The 21,836-nt window shown below is 38.8% G+C and overlaps 1 protein-coding gene across 1 annotated transcript; it reads right to left on the bottom strand.

The window, feature by feature from the left end:
- Window positions 1–1,197: 1,197 nt before the first annotated feature.
- On the bottom strand, window positions 1,198–13,658 carry LOC307004130 (stonustoxin subunit alpha-like). Its single transcript, XM_079623086.1, has 5 exons — window positions 13,579–13,658; window positions 8,450–8,545; window positions 6,218–7,939; window positions 3,582–3,617; window positions 1,198–2,236 (listed from the first exon to the last, which is right to left on the bottom strand). Exons 2-5 carry the CDS (start codon window positions 8,541–8,543, stop codon window positions 1,722–1,724), a joined length of 2,367 nt encoding a protein of 788 aa, XP_079479212.1. The 5' UTR covers window positions 8,544–8,545; window positions 13,579–13,658; the 3' UTR covers window positions 1,198–1,721.
- Between the last annotated feature and the right edge of the window lie 8,178 nt (window positions 13,659–21,836).

The raw sequence follows: 21,836 nt of genomic DNA, 5'->3' as shown, positions 1-21,836 counted from the left end.
CACTGTCTGTTCCATGTGCAGTTTCATGACAATGACACAACCCCGTCTCTGTTTTTTTAAATGTCAGTTTTAATGTTCAATAATGTTTCATATTTTTAAAATGAAAACAAGAAGCAGGGTTGTGTTTTATATTTTGTGTTGTTATAAATATATGCAGTGAAGATAATCAATGTACACGTTGCCTGAACCACATTTGTGTGGCCAATTAATGTGTTTAAGATTTTTTTAAATGAAAAGAGGCAGAGTGTTGTTGTGTACCATATTTCGTTTTATTGTTGCCTAATATACATAAAAAAATAACCGGAGTAGCCAGAGCGTGCTGAGTGACGCGATCAAGAACGCAGCTGTCTCATTTACAGAATAACCGGACTCTCGTCCTCGGGAGTTCGTTCTCCTAAGTCGAACTTGGCAAGTCTGAACTACCAAGGACGCAAGTCCGAAGTTTGCGTACTTGGTATTGAGAAACGGCCCATTAAAAGCATCACTTCCTGATGGCTGGGCGAACTGCACAGACTCAAACTGACCTTGATGACGTAGATGTGACGTGTGTCTGACAGCTGTCAGTCTTCTAGTAGCTGTGCCGAGAGAAATCTGAATCATTCCCTTCTGAATCTCGCAGAGACGGAGAGCGTGAGCATTAGCTGTCCATGAGCTAGCAGCGGGAGCAACTTTATCACTCTCTGTGGGCTTCTCCCTTCACTTTATCAGACTTTATGCTCCACCTCCCCCCGATTGCCTGCGAGCTTCTCCGGCTCCGGCTTCAAGGTAATGGAGTCTTTTATACATTGTCTTGTTTCTTTAGAAATAAATAATGGACAAATGGAGTCTTTGGACGCCTCAGATGTAAAGTTATTCGCTGTCAAAGTGACGCCAAAATGAATGGGAGTCAGTGGGATGCTAACAGCAGGTGAAGTTCTGCTACACTGGCGGCGCCCAGGGAGGCTTCAGTTTCCGGCGGATGGATTACACACTTGCTATATATGGGACCAAAATAAAAGTCCTGTTCACATGATGCTGTTTTTCTTTTGCATCCCAGAAAATATTAATAACTGGCAATGAAAGAGTGTGAGATTCTGTCTAATAGGCAAAACTGTAATGTTTGTGTGCAGAAACTATTTATATCCGATATTACAGTATTAATATGCAAATAGCTACAAACGTTGTTAACAAGTTGAATATACATGTTAAAACCGGGTAACGAATTAATAAAGAAAAGTTCATATTACGTGTCATTGTGGGATTGGCAATATGACCAAAATCTTCATAATACTTCGAGACGTTTGGCCAATAACAGCAGGACTGTGAACTCAGCTCTGTTCAGGAGTTTATTTACAGTTATAAACTGATTATATTACAGTAATTGATCTCGTGTTTACAGTATGATCTGATGATTTGGGTTTATATATTTCACATTTACTAATAAATGGACATTCATCAATTTTACAACAAATAACATGTTTTATAGAATGATACATTTCATTGAAAGGTAATGATTTATGTGACACGACAATAAGAACTGAATATAGTTTGAGAAAGGCACAGACACACACCGTCACTCATCGTGACACACACACACACACACTGCTCTGACTGTCTATATGAGGATTCATTACACACATTTATTCTGACATGATATTTTACTCTATAACATCTCACTGTCACTGATTTATCATGCAGCCCAAAGCATTATGGGTAATCTCTCATCAGTCTGTTCACATTCATCAACACAGTTTCATTGATCCAGGATTAACCCTAAACCCAGAATAGAGTGTGTGTGTGAATGTGGTCTGGACTGTGTGTATGAGGCTCACTGTGTCAGAGATGCTGTAGAAGGACAGAGTTCCTGCACTGTGATCCACACACACTCCTGTTCTACTGCTGATGGGCTTTACAGGGAGATCAGTCTCTATGTTATTGTGTCTGAATATGTAACCGTAGGAAGAGCAGCACAAACTCCAGGACTGATCATCAGATCCAAACACACACTCTTTACCCCATCCCTTCCTGCTGATGCTCTTATATGACACTGATATACACACAGTCCCACTCCACTCAATCTCCCAGTAACAGCGTCCACACACACTCTCTCTACACAACACCTGAGGCACATCATCAAATCTGTCTGGATGATCAGGATACGGCTGCTCTCTTTTAGTGTTAGTAACCTCTCTGTTCCCCTCAGACAGACGGAGGCGTTTATGTGCAGTGTTCGGATCCAGAGTGAACTGATGATGATCTGATGGAGAGAAAACACAACATGAATTACACACACTTTCTGGGCCCTATTTTAACGATCTGAAACGCAAGTGTCAAAGCGCAAGTAACTTTGTGGGCGGATCCCGGCGCTGTTGCTATTTTCCCGGCAGGATAAACGACTCTTGCGCCTGGCGCAAATCTAAAAGGGGTTGGTCTGAAGTAGCTTCATTATTCATAGGTGTGGTTTGGGCGTAACGTGAAATAAACCAATCAGAGCGTCCGCTCACATTCCCTTTAAGAGCCGGCGCGTTTGTTCCACGGCGGATCGCTATTATAACGGCGGATTTGCCAGCGCACGCCAGGAGCGGTTCACAGCCGAGGAGACTGACGCTCTCGTCAGGGCCGTAAAACACAGAGAAGTGACATTGGGGATGATGGGAGAAACAGACAAATTAGCTTCGGTTAAACAGGCGTATAATAATTTGGGTAAATGTGTAGCCTAATCTAATAGATTTTTTAAAATCTAGATAGATCTTTTCTACATCTTCACGGACACAACAATGATTTCCCTCGTGTGTTCATATTTTTCCTTGTAATAATGTATGATTTGCAAAAATGAAAACTGCTGCGTCTGTTTATAATTATTAGAGAATCAAAGTGTATGCGCGTTAACACACTACATTATGCCCAAGCACGCGCCCTTAAAATACCATATCACTAACGCGCAACGCGCCACTGTCTTTAGACTGGGTTTTTCCTGGTCAGTGGCGCAATTGCTTTCTAAAACTGGAAAATAGCACCAGGGCAGTTTTGCGCCGGAACACGCTCCTCTTTGCGCCGAACCACCGCCGCGAGCGCAAGTTCATTCCCTAATTTACCGACGTGCGTCTGTGGAGGGAGAAGTCCGCTGTGCGCGGGTGCAGAATAGGAATGATACATGTGTCGGTGTTCAAAGTCAATTGCGCTGGGTGCAAGATAGGGCCCTGTGTGTGTGTGCATGAGAGAGAGCGCAAAAAAGTTTGTGTGTGTGTGCGCGCATATGTGAGTGTGTGAGAGAGTGTGTGTGTGTGTGAGTGTGTGTGTGTGTGTGTGTGTGTGTGTGTGTGAGAGAGAGAGAGAGAGAATTTGTGTGTACTTGGTTTATTATGCATTGTGGGAACCGAATGTCCCCACAAGGATAGTAAAACCTGAGATTCACCTCCATTGTGGGGACCAGCCAGCGGTCCCCATGAGGGGAATGGGTTAATAAACATACTAAATTATATATTTTTGAAAATGTAAAAATGCAGAATGTCTCCTGTAACCATTACGCCTATGGAATGTCCCCACAAGGATAGAAATGAAAGCTTGTGTGTGTGTGTGTGTGTGTGTTCTTAGTGACTTACATTGAAGGAAGTCGCTCCTGGTCTTGGGAACAGTGGCTGTGAAATGAAGAGTGTGATTATCATCAGGAGCGGGTTCACCATTTCAGGATCTCACACACCCCAACATTGCATAACATTTTACTCTCAATTGCACTACAGTAATATTGAATAGAATTAAGTGGGACATTTAAAATATATATTTACTTTAAACTGCATAACACATTGTCTGCACTTTGGTAGACCCTACTTGCTTTTTAGCATTACTGCGCCAAGTCGAAGAGCTCAAGCACTTGCTATGGTATTCCGCGATACAATATAGTTATCCATTTTACACGCTTAGAAAAGCGCAACGTTTTGTTTTGCGTCACCGTCCTAGGTCGAGTTACACTACTCGAGTAACTGTATTTAAATAGGGAAAGCGTGGAGGTGTTTGGTAGCTTCTCTGCTTGGCCCCTATTGAATGAACTGGGCTAAGCTAAGTGCATTAGCTTAACATCCTTGATGTGTCATTACAAGTGCCCAGCCATGTTGAGTGATTCCTTCAGAGTGAACACGGTGAATCTGACTAAGGCTAAAAGCAGGTTTAAAACTTGATGGAATCACTCAACATGGCTGGGCACTTGTAATGACCCATCAAGGATGTTAAGAGGCTAAAAGCAGGTTTAAAACTTGCCCCATTTAAGTCAACAGGGTGCACATTTTAAAAAGAGGATAACACGGTGTTGGCAACACCGATTTTTGTCGTTGTTCTCTGTATTGACAGCACTCCAAATTTACTAAAAATTGAGCTCAATGTTAAAATTGACCGGAGTTCTCCTTTAATATGAAAAAAACGGTGGAGTATCCCTTTAAGCACTAGTAGAAATGGTGGTGGGGGTTTCTGGTTAGAGAAACTGGAGCAAGAGAGAGAGTGTCCCAGCAGAAGGGTTTCATTCAGATTAGCATAACGAGAATAGTCACTATACACAACCGAAGTTACAGTAAATCACGTTATTAAATGTTAAATATGAGGTATCTGTAATATCTGTAAACCATACAGTCGCATTAGTTAGCTAATAATGTAGCTTACATATTTAAATTATACTGCAGAACATACAACTAAACAGTATCAAACTAGCTTCAGCATGAATGAATGAGGCAGGCTTTTATATAGCGCTTTTCATATGTACTACTATTGCTACTTTTAGTGCTATAAATACACCAGTATTATACGTTTCTCTGTGTATTAAAACGTAAATAAATGTACGTGTGGTAGAACTACACTTTACGTAAAAACACACACGTATTCTTATGAGATCACGTTGCATTGAAGCTTGAATTTGTTGTCATACCTTGATTTATAGATTTTATTTTCCTGTGGTCAGTTCAATTACTTCCTTTACAATGAACTTCTGTATGCTTTGCATTTATTATGAGTAATTAATAATGATTATTATTAAAGAATATAAATAATTAGATTTTCATTTGTTAAATATATTATTTATATTAATCATAATCATTTTGTTTTCATGGTTGACTGAGGTCTTTTCTACAGTGGGCTTAAGAGTCAACCGTTTTTGTGTGTTAAGTTGATTTTTTATTGAGTGTGTATTTTGTTTATTATTGTTATTGTTTATAAGTTTATTTTATTTTTATGTCAGCTATAGTTTTAAATGTCCGATTGGTTTTCATACAGAGCCATGTTATTCATTTAAACAAAGTTATTCTTTATTGAGAACTTTGCTGTGCATTGCTGTAGTTCGTCCAACTGTCTAACTAAACTAAATTCCCTTGCAATTTATATACATTTAGGGGCAGGGGTTTACATTGTGATGAGAACAAAGCATGTAAATGAAGTAGTGTTACCAATCCTAATCCAATCAGCATAACTATTCAAACGCTGAGACGCGAGAACAGGGCTGGCAGGATTCTCTCGCTGAAACAGGAGCTCCAAGAGCCAGTTTTCAGTAATCTAACAAATACAGAAAACAGGACTGGCCGGACTATAGTTTCGCAGCTGATCTAAACATTTAGTCTCTTCACTTTTGCAGTTTCCTAAATTAAACATTTAATAAATTTGTGATACAACAGTAGCCTACATTAGACATCAAATACATAATATACTCTGCGTCTTTACGGACTATTTGTAACAACATGAACGAAAGAAAATAATACGTTACAGTCAAATGGGAAACACTTTCCAACATGTTACACGTTTAATTATAGCCACATCGGTTAGGAAATATGGTTGTCAATACAAACATTGACTGTGTGAAGGTATATACAAAACACACAGATCACTTTGGTCTTGTCAACTGAACCATTTGGCAACTTTTTAAAAGTAAACTTTCCATTCAGAATCTTATTGGCATCCATTTCGGCGTCTCGCGCTCATTCGTCCACTCAAAACGTGACGTTAAAGGGGGTTGCACACCGGACGAGAAGCGCATTTAAAATTCAAACACATTATTCTCTATGAGTGTACACACACCGGCGGCGCCATTCGGCGTTTTTATTGCTGGCCATAAACTGAGAAAGTGCGCGTCTGTTAAAAATTTTTAACGCGTTATTTTTTGTGTAATTAATTAATCTTAATTAACGCGTTAAAGTCCCGGCTCTAATATATATATATATTTTATATAAAGATTAATGCAAAGAAATGTGCATATGACACTCACCTGAAGACTGTATGGGGCCGATGGTGTGACTGGCTTCACTCACTCCCACTTTACCCACTATCCTGTAGCGGATCAAGTACTGCTTTCCAAACTCCAATCCAGTCAGAGTAAAGTCTTCATCAGCTGTGTTTATGGGAATCCACTGTTCCTCAGAGCCAGAATCTGCTTTCACCTGCTGGTACTCCACTCTGTACTGCACAGTTTCTCCAGTAGGGGACTTCTGCAGTTTCAGGCACACACTGTCCTCCAGGACCTGCTTCACTTCTGGTGGGGGAGGCTTCGACACGGGCTGGAACTGTGTGTCTGTCAGCTTCCCTGTTTCATACAGATAGATAGAGGAGCCTGGACTGGAGGGATCGGGGATGGCAGAAATAATGAATAGATATCTCTTTTCATCTTCATTAGCCTCTGAAAAACTTCTGAAAAGAGATAAGTTCTGTCTCATCTTTGACATGACACCAGGATTGTTGAGCCACTCTTCTGATACTAGCGTGCTATAATTGTGTTTCATTCCCACATCTGGCTCTTTAAACTCGTCAGATTCCAGAAACTTCTCCATGGCTGAAAGATCTGGGTCTTCATACTTCAGAGATGTGAAGGTCAAGCACACCACAACATCAATATCAGGATTAAAGAGGATGGTGTTGAGACGGTTTGAGTCTTCAGTATTGATTCCCTCCAGTTTCTCGGTGTGAGAACTCAAGAGGTCAAGTTCAGCCGTTGCATGATCTAACCACTGGTTAAGCTTGTCAGCATTAAAGGGGGAACTGTAGTGGATCTTCAGGATGTCTTCCAATGAAGTTTGCTCCATCTCTCCTCCTCGTATAGCAGGCAAGACCTTGGCCACTGCTTTCAGGAACACCATTTTGTAAATGTTAAGAGAGCCCTGAAATAAACTGAGCCTCTCTTTGATGTCTTTGAAAACATTTACCAGAGTTTTTCTAGACAGGTCGTTGCATGTCCTCTCTACTTCTCCCAGCCCCTCGATTATATCTTCAGTGTTGGAAACCAGACGTGTGGTGATTTCTCTCTCCAACTGAGCAGCTTTTGTATCCAGTAGAGAAAGAGGATAGAGCCAGACTTTTATTGGGACTGCATTCTCTGGATTCTCCTTCAGTATAGTGGGGAGCTTCTTGTACACCTCTAGGGCCTCCGTGTAAGTGGTGGGACTCTGATCAAGGCGGACGCCACCGTAAAATGTGCAGGCGATGCTCTCAGCCATATTCTTATGACCTTCTGTCATTTGTAAAGCTCCTTGTCCCTCAATGGAAAATTGAGGAATCTTCTTGACCATGACATTCAGTTCTCCCTCAATCTCCTGCTTTTCTTCCTCTTCTGAAAATGTCCGATCAAACACCATGACGGCCCGAGCTCCGTACAGTACAGCCGTGACCACATGAGTTGCAGTTTTCTGGTCAAAGACCTGAGGGTAGGTGATCTGACCCAGATGGCTCATAGTGAGCTGGTCAAATCTTGTGGTTTCACTGTAATTCATTGTAACTCTGGACTGTTGGTTTGAGGATTTGGTGTCACGCAGGAACTTGGCAGATCCTCCCACCTCCACCAGCCCTCCCAAGAAGCTGACCTTCAGGGAAGCACTCACATCCAGGAGACTGGACTTACTAGAGAGAGAGTCGGAGCTACTGAACTTCACATCTGTCATGGGCTGTGGATGACTGTCCAAATCTTCATTCAGTGACTTCTTATCCCACAGAGTGACACCTGGAATGAGAAATGGCTTTAACAGTTAAGTCAAGTCGCCTTTATTTATATAGCACGTTTTACAATACAGATTGTTTTAAAGCAGCTTTACATTGATAACAGGAAAATAATGCAACAAAGTTTGTTTCTAGAACAAAAATAGCTCCATCCTCCAGCTTAAGTCAGTTCAGTGATGGTTCATTTTTTTTTTGTAAAAAAAGTTAGTAATTTAGTTCATTTATATATATAGCCGCTCTGGAAAAAACATGACATCATCGTCCAGCTCAGTTCAGTGAGATTTTCATAACTATTATCATATTATAGTGTCAATGCAGGTAGATCAATATTATTGTTGAATATTAACGTGTGAGGACGAAATGTACTGTTCAAGTCAACATGCCGATTTTGTCTCTATAAGACAACCAATTTAATAGTTGTGTCCTTTATCTTAAATCTCTAAATTACCACATTGTTGATTCACATTTGGGTGCAAAGGAGAATAAAAAGCATTTTAGTAGGTACTGTACACACCTGGAATGAAGGAATCCTTGCGGCAGTCATACAGCATCCCAGGATACAGAGGTCTTCCTAGAGCTGCCACTTCAATGGTCTGTGATGATGCCATGGCTGCAGGAAATAACAAGGAACAATGGAGATATTTATACATTTGAAGATTAATGATGACTAAATCATACTAAAATTATTTTTACTTGTTACTAATTTCATTAGTTTACAAACCGTTTTAACGTTCCTTAAAATGCAATCTAATTCAGTGTTTAAAAGGCATAAATTCTTCCTGGCTATGTTTACATGCAAGCATGTCTGGAACGGACTCTCTAACACAAAAGACCACACGACCGCTCAACAATGAGATCCAATGTTTTTTTTCTTTCTTTTAATCTGTAAACAAATAGAGATCCTCAGTGGATCAACGGGGCATCAGCTTCTCTCTCTCGTGTACACACAGTAATTTTCACCGAGAGAAGCAACATTGCGTGTGCTCATGAGCCTCGCGCACAGGTAGACTGAGGCTATTACAGAGATCTCACGAGGGGAAACCCCAGAGGTGTTCCACCGTTGACGCTCCCAAACAAACACCCAAAGTTCTGCTATTTTAACGTTATGTTTTCTTACTCATGAACAATAATCTGAACAAAATTTTGTGAGGTTCATTCATCCATTCTAAATACAAAAGTAGAAAAAACTTAGTAGCTATAAACTGTAAATTAAAGAAAATAATAGGCTACAATGTAAAAAAACAAATCAAAGAATAACCAAATAACCCATTAGTATTGGGATTGACGGCTCAATCTGACTGAAAAGCCTTCATGTAAACACCTTTTTCGATCCGATTGAAAGGGCTGGCTCAGGGGCGGACTGGCCATCGGGAGCACCGGGACATTTCCCGGTGGCCTGACGGCCGTTCTGGCCTGCCGGCTGCCAAAAAAAAAAAAAAAAAAAAAGGCCTGCCGGCTGCGCTGTGCAGACGATCAGCCCGATCTCATCCCAAGGCGTCATATACTGACGCTTTGACAAATCGTTTACATCCAACGCACATGGCACCCTTTAGCGTCAATATGAGATGCAGATATTTGTCAAAAGTGTCAGTATATGACGCCCTAGGATGAGAATGCGTTGGATAGGCTGGTGTGCAACTACGAATTAATTGACGGATCTCTCAATCGACGAATCATAATGGCGGAGTGAAAATGACAATCCCACCCAACGTCACGAAGCACTGCCTAATATCTGACTAAATAAATAGTTCAAAAAATGGAACGTAAACGCAAAGGAGGAGCAGAGAGGGAGCGTTTAAAAAGGAAAAAAGCCCTGGCCACAGACGCAGCAAGCTTCTGCAAAATCTCAGCCATGTTCGCCAGTAAGGGAACAGGTCGGTCAAGATTACATTTACATTATATTTGTAATAATTTGGCAGACAAACGCTTTCATCCAAATAGTGTTAATTTCGTCAGACGAGACGAGACTAAAAATGTTCGTCAACGACCTTTTTTTCCATGACTAAGACGAGACGATGACGAGACTGCACCAATGTCCAAAAACGCTGACTAAGACTAAATTAACATGCATTATTGTTGACGAAAAAATACGAGAATGTTTTGCATAAAATAAAAACTAAGATAAAATCTCTCTTCATTTTCGTCTCCAATCGTCTCTACTTGCCATCATCAGGAGATAGAATATTCATCTGTTATGAACAGATTAATGTTAAAAACTAGTTGCATTAAAAAAATCTATTACATTTTTTTCAGGTAATTATGACATTTAACCAATATTTGAGATGTGTGAATCACTATTTGACTGAAATGGTTTTCAGAAATAATCTCAGAAATAATTTGTTATTTAAAAAAAAGACTAAAATGTTTTAACTAAAACTTAGAAATATTGAGTTTCTTTTGACTAAAATTAGACGACTAATTAAAATTTGACTAAAATAACGAGACTTTTAGTCGACTAAAACTTGACTAAGATACCTTGAGTTTCTTTTGACTAAAACTAGACTAAAATGACGAGACTTTTAGTTGACTAAAACTAAGACATTTGGCACAAGACTAAGACTAAATTAAAAATAGGTGACAAAATTAACACTACATACAAATCACTTAGATAATCACAATAGATAAAATTAAACCAACAAACGAGCAACAATATGTAAGTGGTGCTGTGTCAAGTCTCGTTTCGTCTACATGTAGCATATTTTTTATATAATAAATAAAAATGTATAAAAAGTAGACAGAATAGTGTTAGTGGGTCAAATTGTTTAAATAATAAGTCTACAATATGTAGCCTACAATGTTTGTTTGTTTATTTATTTATTTTGCCAATTTAAGGCAATTTTCTATTTGTCATTGGTTTGGTAGTATAAATGGTGTATTCCTAGTGAGTTTGTAAGGGTTATTTTTTTTATATATTATTGCATCTGGTAGTCTACCTGTTACATTAATAGGGTTTGCCTACAAGTTTATCAGTCCAGTAGATTACATGAATAGGGTGGTGGTGACTGCAGCAGCAGAGGTGGCCTGGCAGTGGAGTCAAATTCATTTCCCGGCCTGAATTATTGTCCCAGTCCGCCACTGGGCTGGCTTATTCCTTTTCTAATCAATCGAGGGAACATACCCACTTAATCGTGTTGAAAACCTAAACTGAAAGGACTGCGCATGTGCAATGACATAAAATGTCATAAATGACTTGCGTTATACTAATATATCACTATCAGCAGAGGTGTAGTGGTGAAAAAGAGGTGGTGTACCGGTGTGTGTGTATCCTGATGACATCATTATAGGCTATCATTTGATGCTACTACCAAGGGTATCACTGGTTGTTCCCTCATCAGGTCACACAATCACTATTCAATTCATACATTAATCTAAGTTCTTGTTAAAGAGACTCAAGAAGGAATAATATGGTTGAAATCTATAAAGTTTACTAAATGACAAAACAGAGAGAACAAAAATATTTTACAAAACGAAAACGGTTGTTGTATTTTTAAAAGGCAAAGTTGAACACCAAAATTTTAATTTGAACTGTAGGCTAGGCTACACCAAATGCTGCGCAAAAAAATAAATATTGACGAATTTTTGTTAATTAGCCTACTTTTTGCCCCTTAATTAAACATTTAAAATATTCACAAATTAATATGGATTTTGTTGTTGATGATTTATTTTTCTAAGACAAAATTAGAACCTATAATGATATTATTCCCGCAGTGCTGAATGAGAAGAGCCATATGTCTCTGGAACCACAGCCGAAAGGTGATTTATAGGCTAATGATAATAAATGTGTCTGAAAAAATAACGAGGCATTTTACTTGTTTATTAATAAACTATTGTTTTCTAAATCAGTATCGGTTAAAAACATCTCCATCTCCGCTGTTAAGCAGATGCGCCTTTAGAGAGAAATGCACCTTTCATACGCATTACATAATCAGAATGTATTAGCTTTCGATTCGAATGTGTTCGTTTTAAAGTGGACATTTCAAGCTTTAGCCTATAGGCTATATTTAGTTTCAGTTCTCGCGCTCCAGTTCACGGAGATCATGAAAGCGCGCCTGATTGTTTTATTTTATTTGACAAAAGCACAACGCTTTCTTGTTATTGCGAGTTTACACAAATAAAAGTAGTTGTGAATAATGTATTATTATATAGAAATAATAGAGTATTTTAAATTGTTTCACTGTTGATAGGGAAATGCAATTGTTCGCGCCCGCGCGTCCGTGCCATGCAGTGCGCGCTCTCACTCCGCTCTACAAACGCTTGGATATGCGTCAAAATCTTGTGTTTATTTGTGATCATCTTAGGCTAGCCCTGTATTATTATGGTCTAACCTGCGCGGCTTCTGACAGTAATGCAGCGCAATATGAAAGACTTCGTCTTAGGTTTAACAACCTATGAAACTAATGAACAATATGAAACTAAAACGACGTCATAGCTTAAGCTTAATTTAAAATGGCTTAGGAACTATATGCTATTTAGAGGTGGATAAACGCACTTTGGAGGTGGATAAACGCTATTTCAGAATTTTGGGAGGTGCCCAAACGGCGTTTACGTGCGTTTAGCCTCCACTAGGCGCGGGTCAATCAATGTAAACAACCCGCACCCGACCGACGTTTTCAACTAAACGCCCGGGCAACTCAGACCGCAAAAAAATATATATATTGTAGACCGACCCGCTTCCTGACCCGCATTTTTTTTTAAGTAGCTACTGTAGTAAATGCTCATCGTAGCGTCATTGGGCCATAGATGTAGGAACTAGGGGTGCGGGCGCAGCATTTTTCTGAATGCTGTATGATAGCTATAGCCTAGTGTTATGTAATAAAGGTTTGATTTAATCTTTTTTTTGTTTCATTTTCTTAACAATTAAATGCTGCATGTGTTTATCCAGTCTAATCGAAGTGTGCATCTCTCCCCCGACTTTCCCAGCAAAAATCCCCCCGCCCCCTCTCAGCAAATACATAAAACTGACATTACTGAGCTATATGCGTTTAAAAGTAGCCTTTTAAAATGGCACAATGGCATTGCTCAGTTCAACGTGTTGGGAAATCGGACATTTTGTCCCGCGTCAGCTTTTATTCAAAAGTTAATAACGCGCTCAACATTCTAAAGGTAAATAAGGATTTCCCACTTTCATCTCTGACTGAGCTCGTGCGTCATCCTCGCGACAGTTATTCAGACAATAAAGCGTAGACCTATGTATTTCATAGCACATTGTGTCTAGTAGGCTACTATATAAATTGCAAAAGTTTAATTGCCATCTTTATTTCAAACGACCCGACCGACCGTGACCCGAATATCATTACAAATATTTTTGGATGACTAGTAACCGCGGGTGACCGCTCATTTTGGATCAACCCGCGCATCACTGATCATATCATCTGTGAAGTGTATCAGAACAACATCCATCCTTAAAAATGACAACTGTCCACTATCTAACTTACATCTGATGCATGACCAAGAGCCAAAGCCAAGCTCAGCAGAAGAAAAGCACATTGTCACTGGAAATCATATGAACACATTTGATTGATAAAGTTTCATCTTATTACTGATTAACCTGCAAGCAATTTAAGTTCAATTTAACTGTCCATATAATTAATAATTAATGATTAGAAGACCATTAACTCAGGAAACTAAAAGAGGGATACATACCAGTTTGCAGTCGGTACTGAAGCGTTATGTGTTCAAATGTGAAGCGAGAGTCTTTTAAGCAGCAATGCCTAACACCCACCCTGAATATTACTGGAAAAACCAGCTAGACTGCAAAGTTAACATAACAGAAGTGGCTGTTATATAGCCTACCCGGCGCTATGGGGCCTTAGGGGGCCGGGCCCGCCTACAGAGCTCCTGTGCCCCCCCACCATCCAATTTTGCATTTAATAAATTATTTTAAAAATAATAGTAATTTACGTGTAGTATTTAATATATTTATTGATGTGTGTATTTAAGTGTAATATTTGACTCATAATCTTATGGAAAAAGAACACGGAAGTTTGACTGATTGTTTACAAAAAAGGTTTTTTTCCGCTGTCCCGCTCTAACAGCAGCAGCATCTCGGTAAAGTTATAGCAGCGAAGCGACACGATTTATACAGAAAATAATAATACATTATTCTCAACTACTTTTATTTGTGTAGACTCACACTAACAAGAAAACGTTGTGCTTTTGTAAAATAGGCCTAAAATAAAACAATCAGGTGCACATGATCTCCGTGAACTGGAGCGCGAGAACTGAAACTATGTAGCTAAAGCTTGAAATGTCCACTTTAAAACGAACACATTCGAATCGAAACCTAATTCCTTCTGATTATGTAATGCGTATGAAATGTGCATTTCTCTCTAAAGGCGCATCTGCTTAACAGCGGAGATGGAGATGTGTTTTTAGCCGACACTTTAAATCATTAGTTTATTAATAATATGAATGGCTCTTCTCATTCAGCACTGCGGGAAAAACATCAATTCCAGGTTCTAATTTGGCCTTAGAAAACCAGTAACATCAACACGTTTTCCATATTAATTTGTGAATATTTTAAATGTTTAATAAAAAGGCAAAAAGTCTTGATTTAATACTTAACTTGAGATGTGTGACTAGGCTGTTGCCTGTGTTCACGGAACAATGCAGACCAAGGCTACTGTAAATATGAGTGGGCAATAGCTAATTGTAGTTACGATATTGAAATCGCCGTGAAACTGTTAGCAATAGTTGGTTGTTGTTGTCTTAGCCTATAGAAAAATGTATTGGATGTCATACAGAAACCCGCAAGTGTCGCCTTGAATCACAGGAGAGTTTCGATTGCGATGGCGTAGAGCACTGTGGAGCATTTTCCTGTTCTAATGGGAGGACCATCGCAAATAGGGCCCGGGATTACTTTTCACAAGTACATTTTAACATTACCGTACTTTGGGTTGTATTTTGTGAATAGAATATTACCAGATAATTGCTCAGGGTAAGGATCTTTGATATTACTGTACTGAAATCGTAACCAGCTAACGTTAGCTAGGCTATGTTTACTGCATCACTCGGCATGGCTCCTTCATCTGTCAATCTTGCAGACGCATAGGCCTACTGACGCGACAACATGTTCAATGCTCAATTTATTTATAAAGCACATTAATACAACACAAGTTGACCACAGTACTGTACATAGGATAAGATAACAATCATAAAATCACATTTAAATTCTAAACATTGCCACAGACAACCTCAAAATCTAAGCGGCATTAATAATAACCTACACCACTAGCACAGCACTCATGAATGATCAAACGCAAGAGTGAAAAAATGAGGTTTTAAGTGTTTTTTTAAACTCTGTAAGAGAGAAACATTCCCTACACTGTAAAAAAAAATCTGTAATTTTATATACTTTTTCATGTTAATTATACAGATTTTTTCTGTATTTTTTAAATACATGAAAACACCAATGAATTACAAAAATAAAACGTACATTTAAATCTCTAATGTAAAATAACATAAAAACCTGTAGCTGTGAATAAGCACAGCAATTCTGTTATTTTAAAGAAAATGTATGTTTTTTCACATAATATTACTTTTAAAACATTCAAAATGTATCGTATTTTCACAAATATTATTTTTTAATTTAAAAGATAAAACTGTTATATTTAAGTTTAATACTGTAAAAACACTGCTAAAAGTAGATGCAATTAGTAACAATTAACTGCAACAAAAAGTATTTTTTTCTGTAATTTTACATAGAATACTTGTAAATTGACAAATATCTCGTAAAATTATGGACATTTTGAAAACAAAAACCTTAATAATTGCTTTTTTTAATAAGTATAAAAATCTATAAGCAACTGCCAAAATACAGTTTTTATCATTTAATAAAACAGCCACAATACCTTAATTTACACACAAATATTTTTTTTCTCCACGTAAGTTTGTAAAGACACTATCAGAATGTGTTATATATTTACAAATATTTTATTTATTTAAAAGATAAAACTAAGATTTGATACAGTAAAAACATTTCTAAAAGTGCAATTAGTGACAATTGACAGTAAAATATATTTGTTCAGTAATTTTATATGGATTTGCTTGTTAATTTACTTAAATTGCCAAATTTACATTTTGTATTACATTATAGTAGTATATATTATTAATTTATGTTAGAATCTACACTGAAAAAAATAAAAACCTTGGATCAACTTTCAAAAAATGTAAGTAATTGATCACACGAAATATTTGACATTGACTCAAAGTAAATCATTTAATTTAGTTTAACCTGAAAAGTTTAAATCCATGCAACCACTTTTTAAAGGTTGATCAAACTAATTATTTTAGGTTGGAACAAACTAATTATTTTAAGTTAGAAACCAACTAAATTAATATGTATAGGTTAAAGTACATTAATTATTTAAGGTTGTCTCAACTCAAATGAACAGTCTTTTAATACATACTTGGAACACTTTCCTTAAGAACACATTTATATTTATTGTTCAATAAACTAGCCCACAAATTTGTTACATTATTAAAGGTGCCATGTGTAATTGTCTGGCAAAAAAAATCAAGTCATACTCCACATTCCATACCAGATGAGGGCAGTATACCTCACATATCAAAATATGTGATGTAGGATATGGTATTTTATAAATCACACACTATAAATATGATAAAGAAGCAGAAACAGATAGTTGCAGTAAAGTAAGATATTTTAATAAGTTGAAGAAACAATAATGATTTGTGACACACACACACACACGATTTGCGCATTGCCATCATGTGTGTATTACAGGTAACGTTATTACATTGCTTCCTGATATCACGTGCGCAAACACAAATAACTATTTATATATATATATATACTACAGGGCCGTTGAATGCTTGTATCTGATAACCGTGAAGCTCTTGTAATTATTACTTTACCCAACCTCTCCATGCCGAGTGATGCAGTAAACATCAGACAGCGCACGTGAACCGATCATCTCTACTATAGTAAAAAAACACGAACACTGTTGAAAGATACAGTAGGCTACACATGACCTGTTCGCGCCACACATTGTTCTCCGTCCTAAGCGACAGAGTCATTGAATGTGAAACCGCGGCTGCTGTCGTCAGTGAGCAGCACTCTTCAGACAACGAGGGCGCGCGCGCCGCGTTGATCCCTCCGCTTCAGTTTCTCGAGCCCGCGCAGTGCGGCGCTCAGAACACGGAGACCATTCTGCCCCTAGCTATGCGTGCGAAAGCATGGGGAGCGATCCCGGGCGTGTCAGAATGGGTGCTGAACGTTGTAAAACAGGGCTTTGCGCTGCAGTTCCCTCGCCGCCCCCCGCGCTTTCGAGCCCGGACCGTGACGAGCGGTCCTTTTCTTATCTGATCTGATTTGTGCTTCAGAGCGCGGTGGTTGTAGGGGTCTCTTGCCAAAGGCTTCAGTCATCCTTCCGCTCTCTTCCCTGAATCGAAATGAAGTAGTGGGCTGTACTTTCCATACGATTGACATCAGGTTCAAGTACGCCCACAAGCCGTGCGAGTTATTAGTGTATTGCAGGTTGGCTGGTGGTTATGTGCCCCGCATACCGCCTCCCATGGCCGAAACTGGTATTACAACACCTGTCGGGCCGTGGCTAGTAATGCTAATGCTAATTAAGGTTGATATCTCTGCAGCACTATAACTTGACATTTTTTTAATGACATCATTGCCCTTATTTCTTCTCATTCTTTTGATGCGTGTAGCTCATTTTTGGGATATTTTTACCTCAATTTTTACACATGGCACCTTTAAAATCATCACTTGATGACATCACATTAGTCTTAGTAGTAATATTAAATTAGGAAGGTTTGTCCTGACAACACATTTCACCGTAAAACATCCTAAAATACAATTACATGTTATGACAATATTGTATATCTGTTTCAAATGTATATGATGAACAGTCTCTCTCTTTCAGCTGAACACTAAAGGCAAATCCTGGAAATAGGAAGTTTTCTGACAGGAAACATTAAAATGATTTTCTTCAATGACTTGTGTGAATCTCTCCAGTTCTCAATATAGCAAGCTCCTGGCCGTAAAAACACCATAAAATTTTACCACAAATGGAAAATAAAATCAAGCAAGTCTGTGCAATTCAGCTCTGCCTACTCTGTGCTGTACAGCTGCGTGGTCAGTCTAGTGACTTTTGGGGTCATCTTTTGTCCATCAAGCTCCATCTGGACTATTTGCACAAATTCAAAGGTGAACTGAAGACTTATCGCATATTTAAGGTTAAGTGTGTATATGAGTCTAAAGGCCATGGCAAAAGCGGTCGCAACCGAGGGCAACTCTTTCAGGACCTCTGTTCCTTCGATGACAATTTTAATGTCTTTGGGGTGGATAGAGAGGATCCTCTTTCCCAGTTATAAAGATCACCATGATTGTCTGCTCCAGTTCTTCAAACCTCATTTTCCTGCAAAAAAAAAAGAAAGAGAAAATAAGCATGTTATAGTTTCAGAAATCTCCCGATTTCATGTTAGGTCATAATTTGCCAAGCTCTTATACACTCTAACATTTCAAAACTTGAATAGGCGCAAATCAAACGAATCAAATGTTTATTGCAAGTGGTGTGACTAGATTATAAAAGATGTCTCGTCTGGTTAGAAGCGGTCTCATGAGATTCATGCAATTAAAATGTTTTCACATGCTGTCACGCGACATATCAAATTATCTCACACAGTTATAAAAAAAATAAATGTATATCTGATAATGTGCACTAGCAGAGTGAATCAACTCCGCCCAGCTGATGCAACACCAGCATATGCTGTGATCTAAAAACTGGAATGCTACCTAGCTCTGTTTGAGACTTCGAGCTGCAGTTTATCAGAGGTGCTGAAGCTAAAATGCGTTTTGTTGTGAGATTTCTAGATTTCTACCGGATCAGAAGTGTTTTCTCTAGGGCTGCATGATATATATATTTAAGGTTTGATACAGTTTGATATATTTAAGGTTTGATATATGATATATATATATATATATATATATATATATATATATATATATATATATATATATATATATAAAAATGGAATTGCAATATTTTTCTGCGATATATATTACGATATTAAAAAATACAGGAACAGGAATTCAACTGCTCCATTTGAAAAGAATTTAGCCATTCTTGAGCCTGATTTTAGCCTGGGAAAACCCAGACCACTTCCGGCAAATTTAGATTTGCTCTGCAAGTGGGTCTGGCAAAGAGCCCATTTGAAACCCATTTCCAATCCGTCGAAATCGTGGCACCAATCAGAAACGTTGGGGCGGGATTTACACGATGTCGACAGAGCAGAGACGGTGACGCAGATTTTGTACATTACAGAGATGGATGCCGCTGTGGAACATCACTCGTTCGAATCAGCTATCGCGTCTGTTATAAGCGATTTAAAATGGTCATTTACAAAAACGGCAAAAGTCATCAGAAGCCATTGCTACATCTTCCTGAAAAACACAAACAGAGAATTGCTGAGAGTCTCAGATGTTTCTCCGTCGCTCTGATTGGTTTTAGATCGATCCAATATTGCGCCCAGAGCCATTTGAGCGACGTCCGTTGGTGACGCCCCTGTGGAAATGAATTGTCTATGGAGCTTTGCCAGACCCTAACTCAGTTACAACTGAGAGTGGTCTGGGTTTTCCCAGGCTAGCCTGATTGACTAATTATCAACAAATTGTGTGAATCTAAGAACTCTTAAATCGGAGTAAAAGTAAATCGGTGGTGAAAGTAATAGTAACACAGATATGTGGGAGAGATTCTGAATGTGATTTCGCTGATGTTATAGATGGCAGACAGAATTACAAAATAAAAAGCAATCCAACAGCTCATTAGACAATGTAAACAAAGACATGTTTTCTTGCGGCGGCCTTTATAAAATGAGCAGTGGTGAGAATCTAGTCATGTTAAGAACGGGAGTGGAATTGACTGAAGGCTGTGCTCTTCTCCGTTTTTGGTTAATTTTTGTAGCAGAAAGAACGCCACATATAGGCCTGTAATATGAAGTAGCGTGTGCATATAGGTGTTAAGTCATTTGCAAATGGATTCTTTGGACGCACTTTTTTTGACACTGTTCCAGGGAAGACAGGGAGGAAAAAAAAGATTGTTCTGGTACGTCTGGATGTGGTCTGGAATAGGGTTGGGCCGATAGACGATGATATCGGCCCAGACAGCTGAACAGACATCACGATGTTGAGCTGGCGTTTTGCTATAACCCTCACCCACCCGATATCATCGTCCATCGCGATATTTCACTGTAGACATCGTCCGATGCCAAATTGGTAGACATCGCCCAACCCTAGTCTGGAAGAGTTTACTGCTCAAAATTCAGTCATAATTTAGCATCAAAGATTTAAATAGTGTTAAAATCTCATCTTGTGAGCCGAGTTTCTCGTCACACCCCTATTTATTAAATATGGCTAGGAAAACCTAGACTATAGATGTAAGATGTAGTTAGTCTGTAGATGTTAACTGTGAGAGAGATGCCCTTACCTGGTATTCTTTGATAAGGTGCTCAACAGGTTTGCCGAGGTAGATCAGAGATTTGAGGATGCATTCTCTTCTGATGGTGATGTCCACAGTCTGAGTAAAAACAGTTACTATGAATTAAAATTAAACATAAAAAAATTAAAATAAACTATTCAGCCATGGATCCTACTGATACACAACTTCATAGAGGTATCATAGATACCTCATCTAAAACCTGCAAGGTCCTGGTGGTCTTCTCTTTCACAACTCCTCCCTTGCTACTGATGACCTTCAACAGTTTGTCCAAATGCACCAAAAACTTTGTCTCCGAGGAAACTGCTGTGATTCGCATGAACTCGTCATTGATCTAAAAAGTAGGGCATACAAAAATAAGATTTTAAGATGAACAGAAACCGGCCCGGTCCATAATGCAGATGATCAAGTTTATAGTGTTTCAAAAGTTCAGATCTTCTTGAATAAATTGTCACAGTCTTTGCATTGCCACATGTGCGGATAACTGAAGAAACATGAGATAGAAAATATACCTTAGGCAACTGAGCAGACCACATCTAGTTTTACTTAGTAGATCTGATAGACCACAAATGGCCTTATTACATTGTAAATAGACCTTACCACAAGCAATGATCACTGGCAGGAGCCCAGCAGACTGATTGGTGGCTTCTTCCCTGAAGTTGAAAGTGAAAACATGATTAAGTTTTAGCTGTTAGCCATCAGAGTTTGTTAACTACTAACATCACGCACAAATTAAGAATACCCAACATTTAACATTAATAGATATTTATGTGGTGATGTAATCAGCCATCATAGGGTTAATTCCCAAATATGGAGTGTCCGTGTATATAAAAAGAGATGCGACGGACATCCAGGCAAGCGTGCTATTCCGGGTCCGGGAAGTGACGTCTTTCTGGGGCGCTTGTTTTGGTTCAGGAGGTAAGGGCTTTTTGGTGGCAAGTGCATCTTGAATGTTTGGATCAGGAAGGGTGATTTGGGACTCGCTTAACTTGCAGTGTGGCTGAGGAGAACGACAGACACGGGGAGTGAACGCTATCATTGCGAGCCTTTTTGCACGTCATTGAGTGCACTGCGCGGCGTGAGTTATTTACCGCAGGTATGTGATGCATTGTTCCTATGTCCATCCGTTGGAGGACGATGTCCAAATTGATCTACGTCGGGCGTGCAGCCGGCCAGGATCCAATATAAATTGCTGCTGTGATAGTGGGCTGGGGGTAACCTTACAGTGACGAAGATCTATGTGTCGCCCTTATATTTGTATGTTATTAAGAGTGTTTCGTTTGGGTTTTGCATTTTCTGTCTTTTTGTTTAATTGATTTTCTGTTTGTGATTTTTGGTTTTGTTTGTTTGTCAAGAAGTGGGGAGAACGACCAATTATTGCCCGCTATTCTGCTGATCACGGTCCACGAACATCAACCGATTAGCTGGTGTTGT

This window comes from Phoxinus phoxinus (genome assembly GCF_949152265.1).
Source record: "Phoxinus phoxinus genome assembly, chromosome: 9".
NCBI lineage: Eukaryota > Metazoa > Chordata > Actinopteri > Cypriniformes > Leuciscidae > Phoxinus > Phoxinus phoxinus.
The sequence above is the reverse complement of the archived record's forward strand: the minus strand, read 5'-3'. Positions and strand labels throughout refer to the sequence as shown.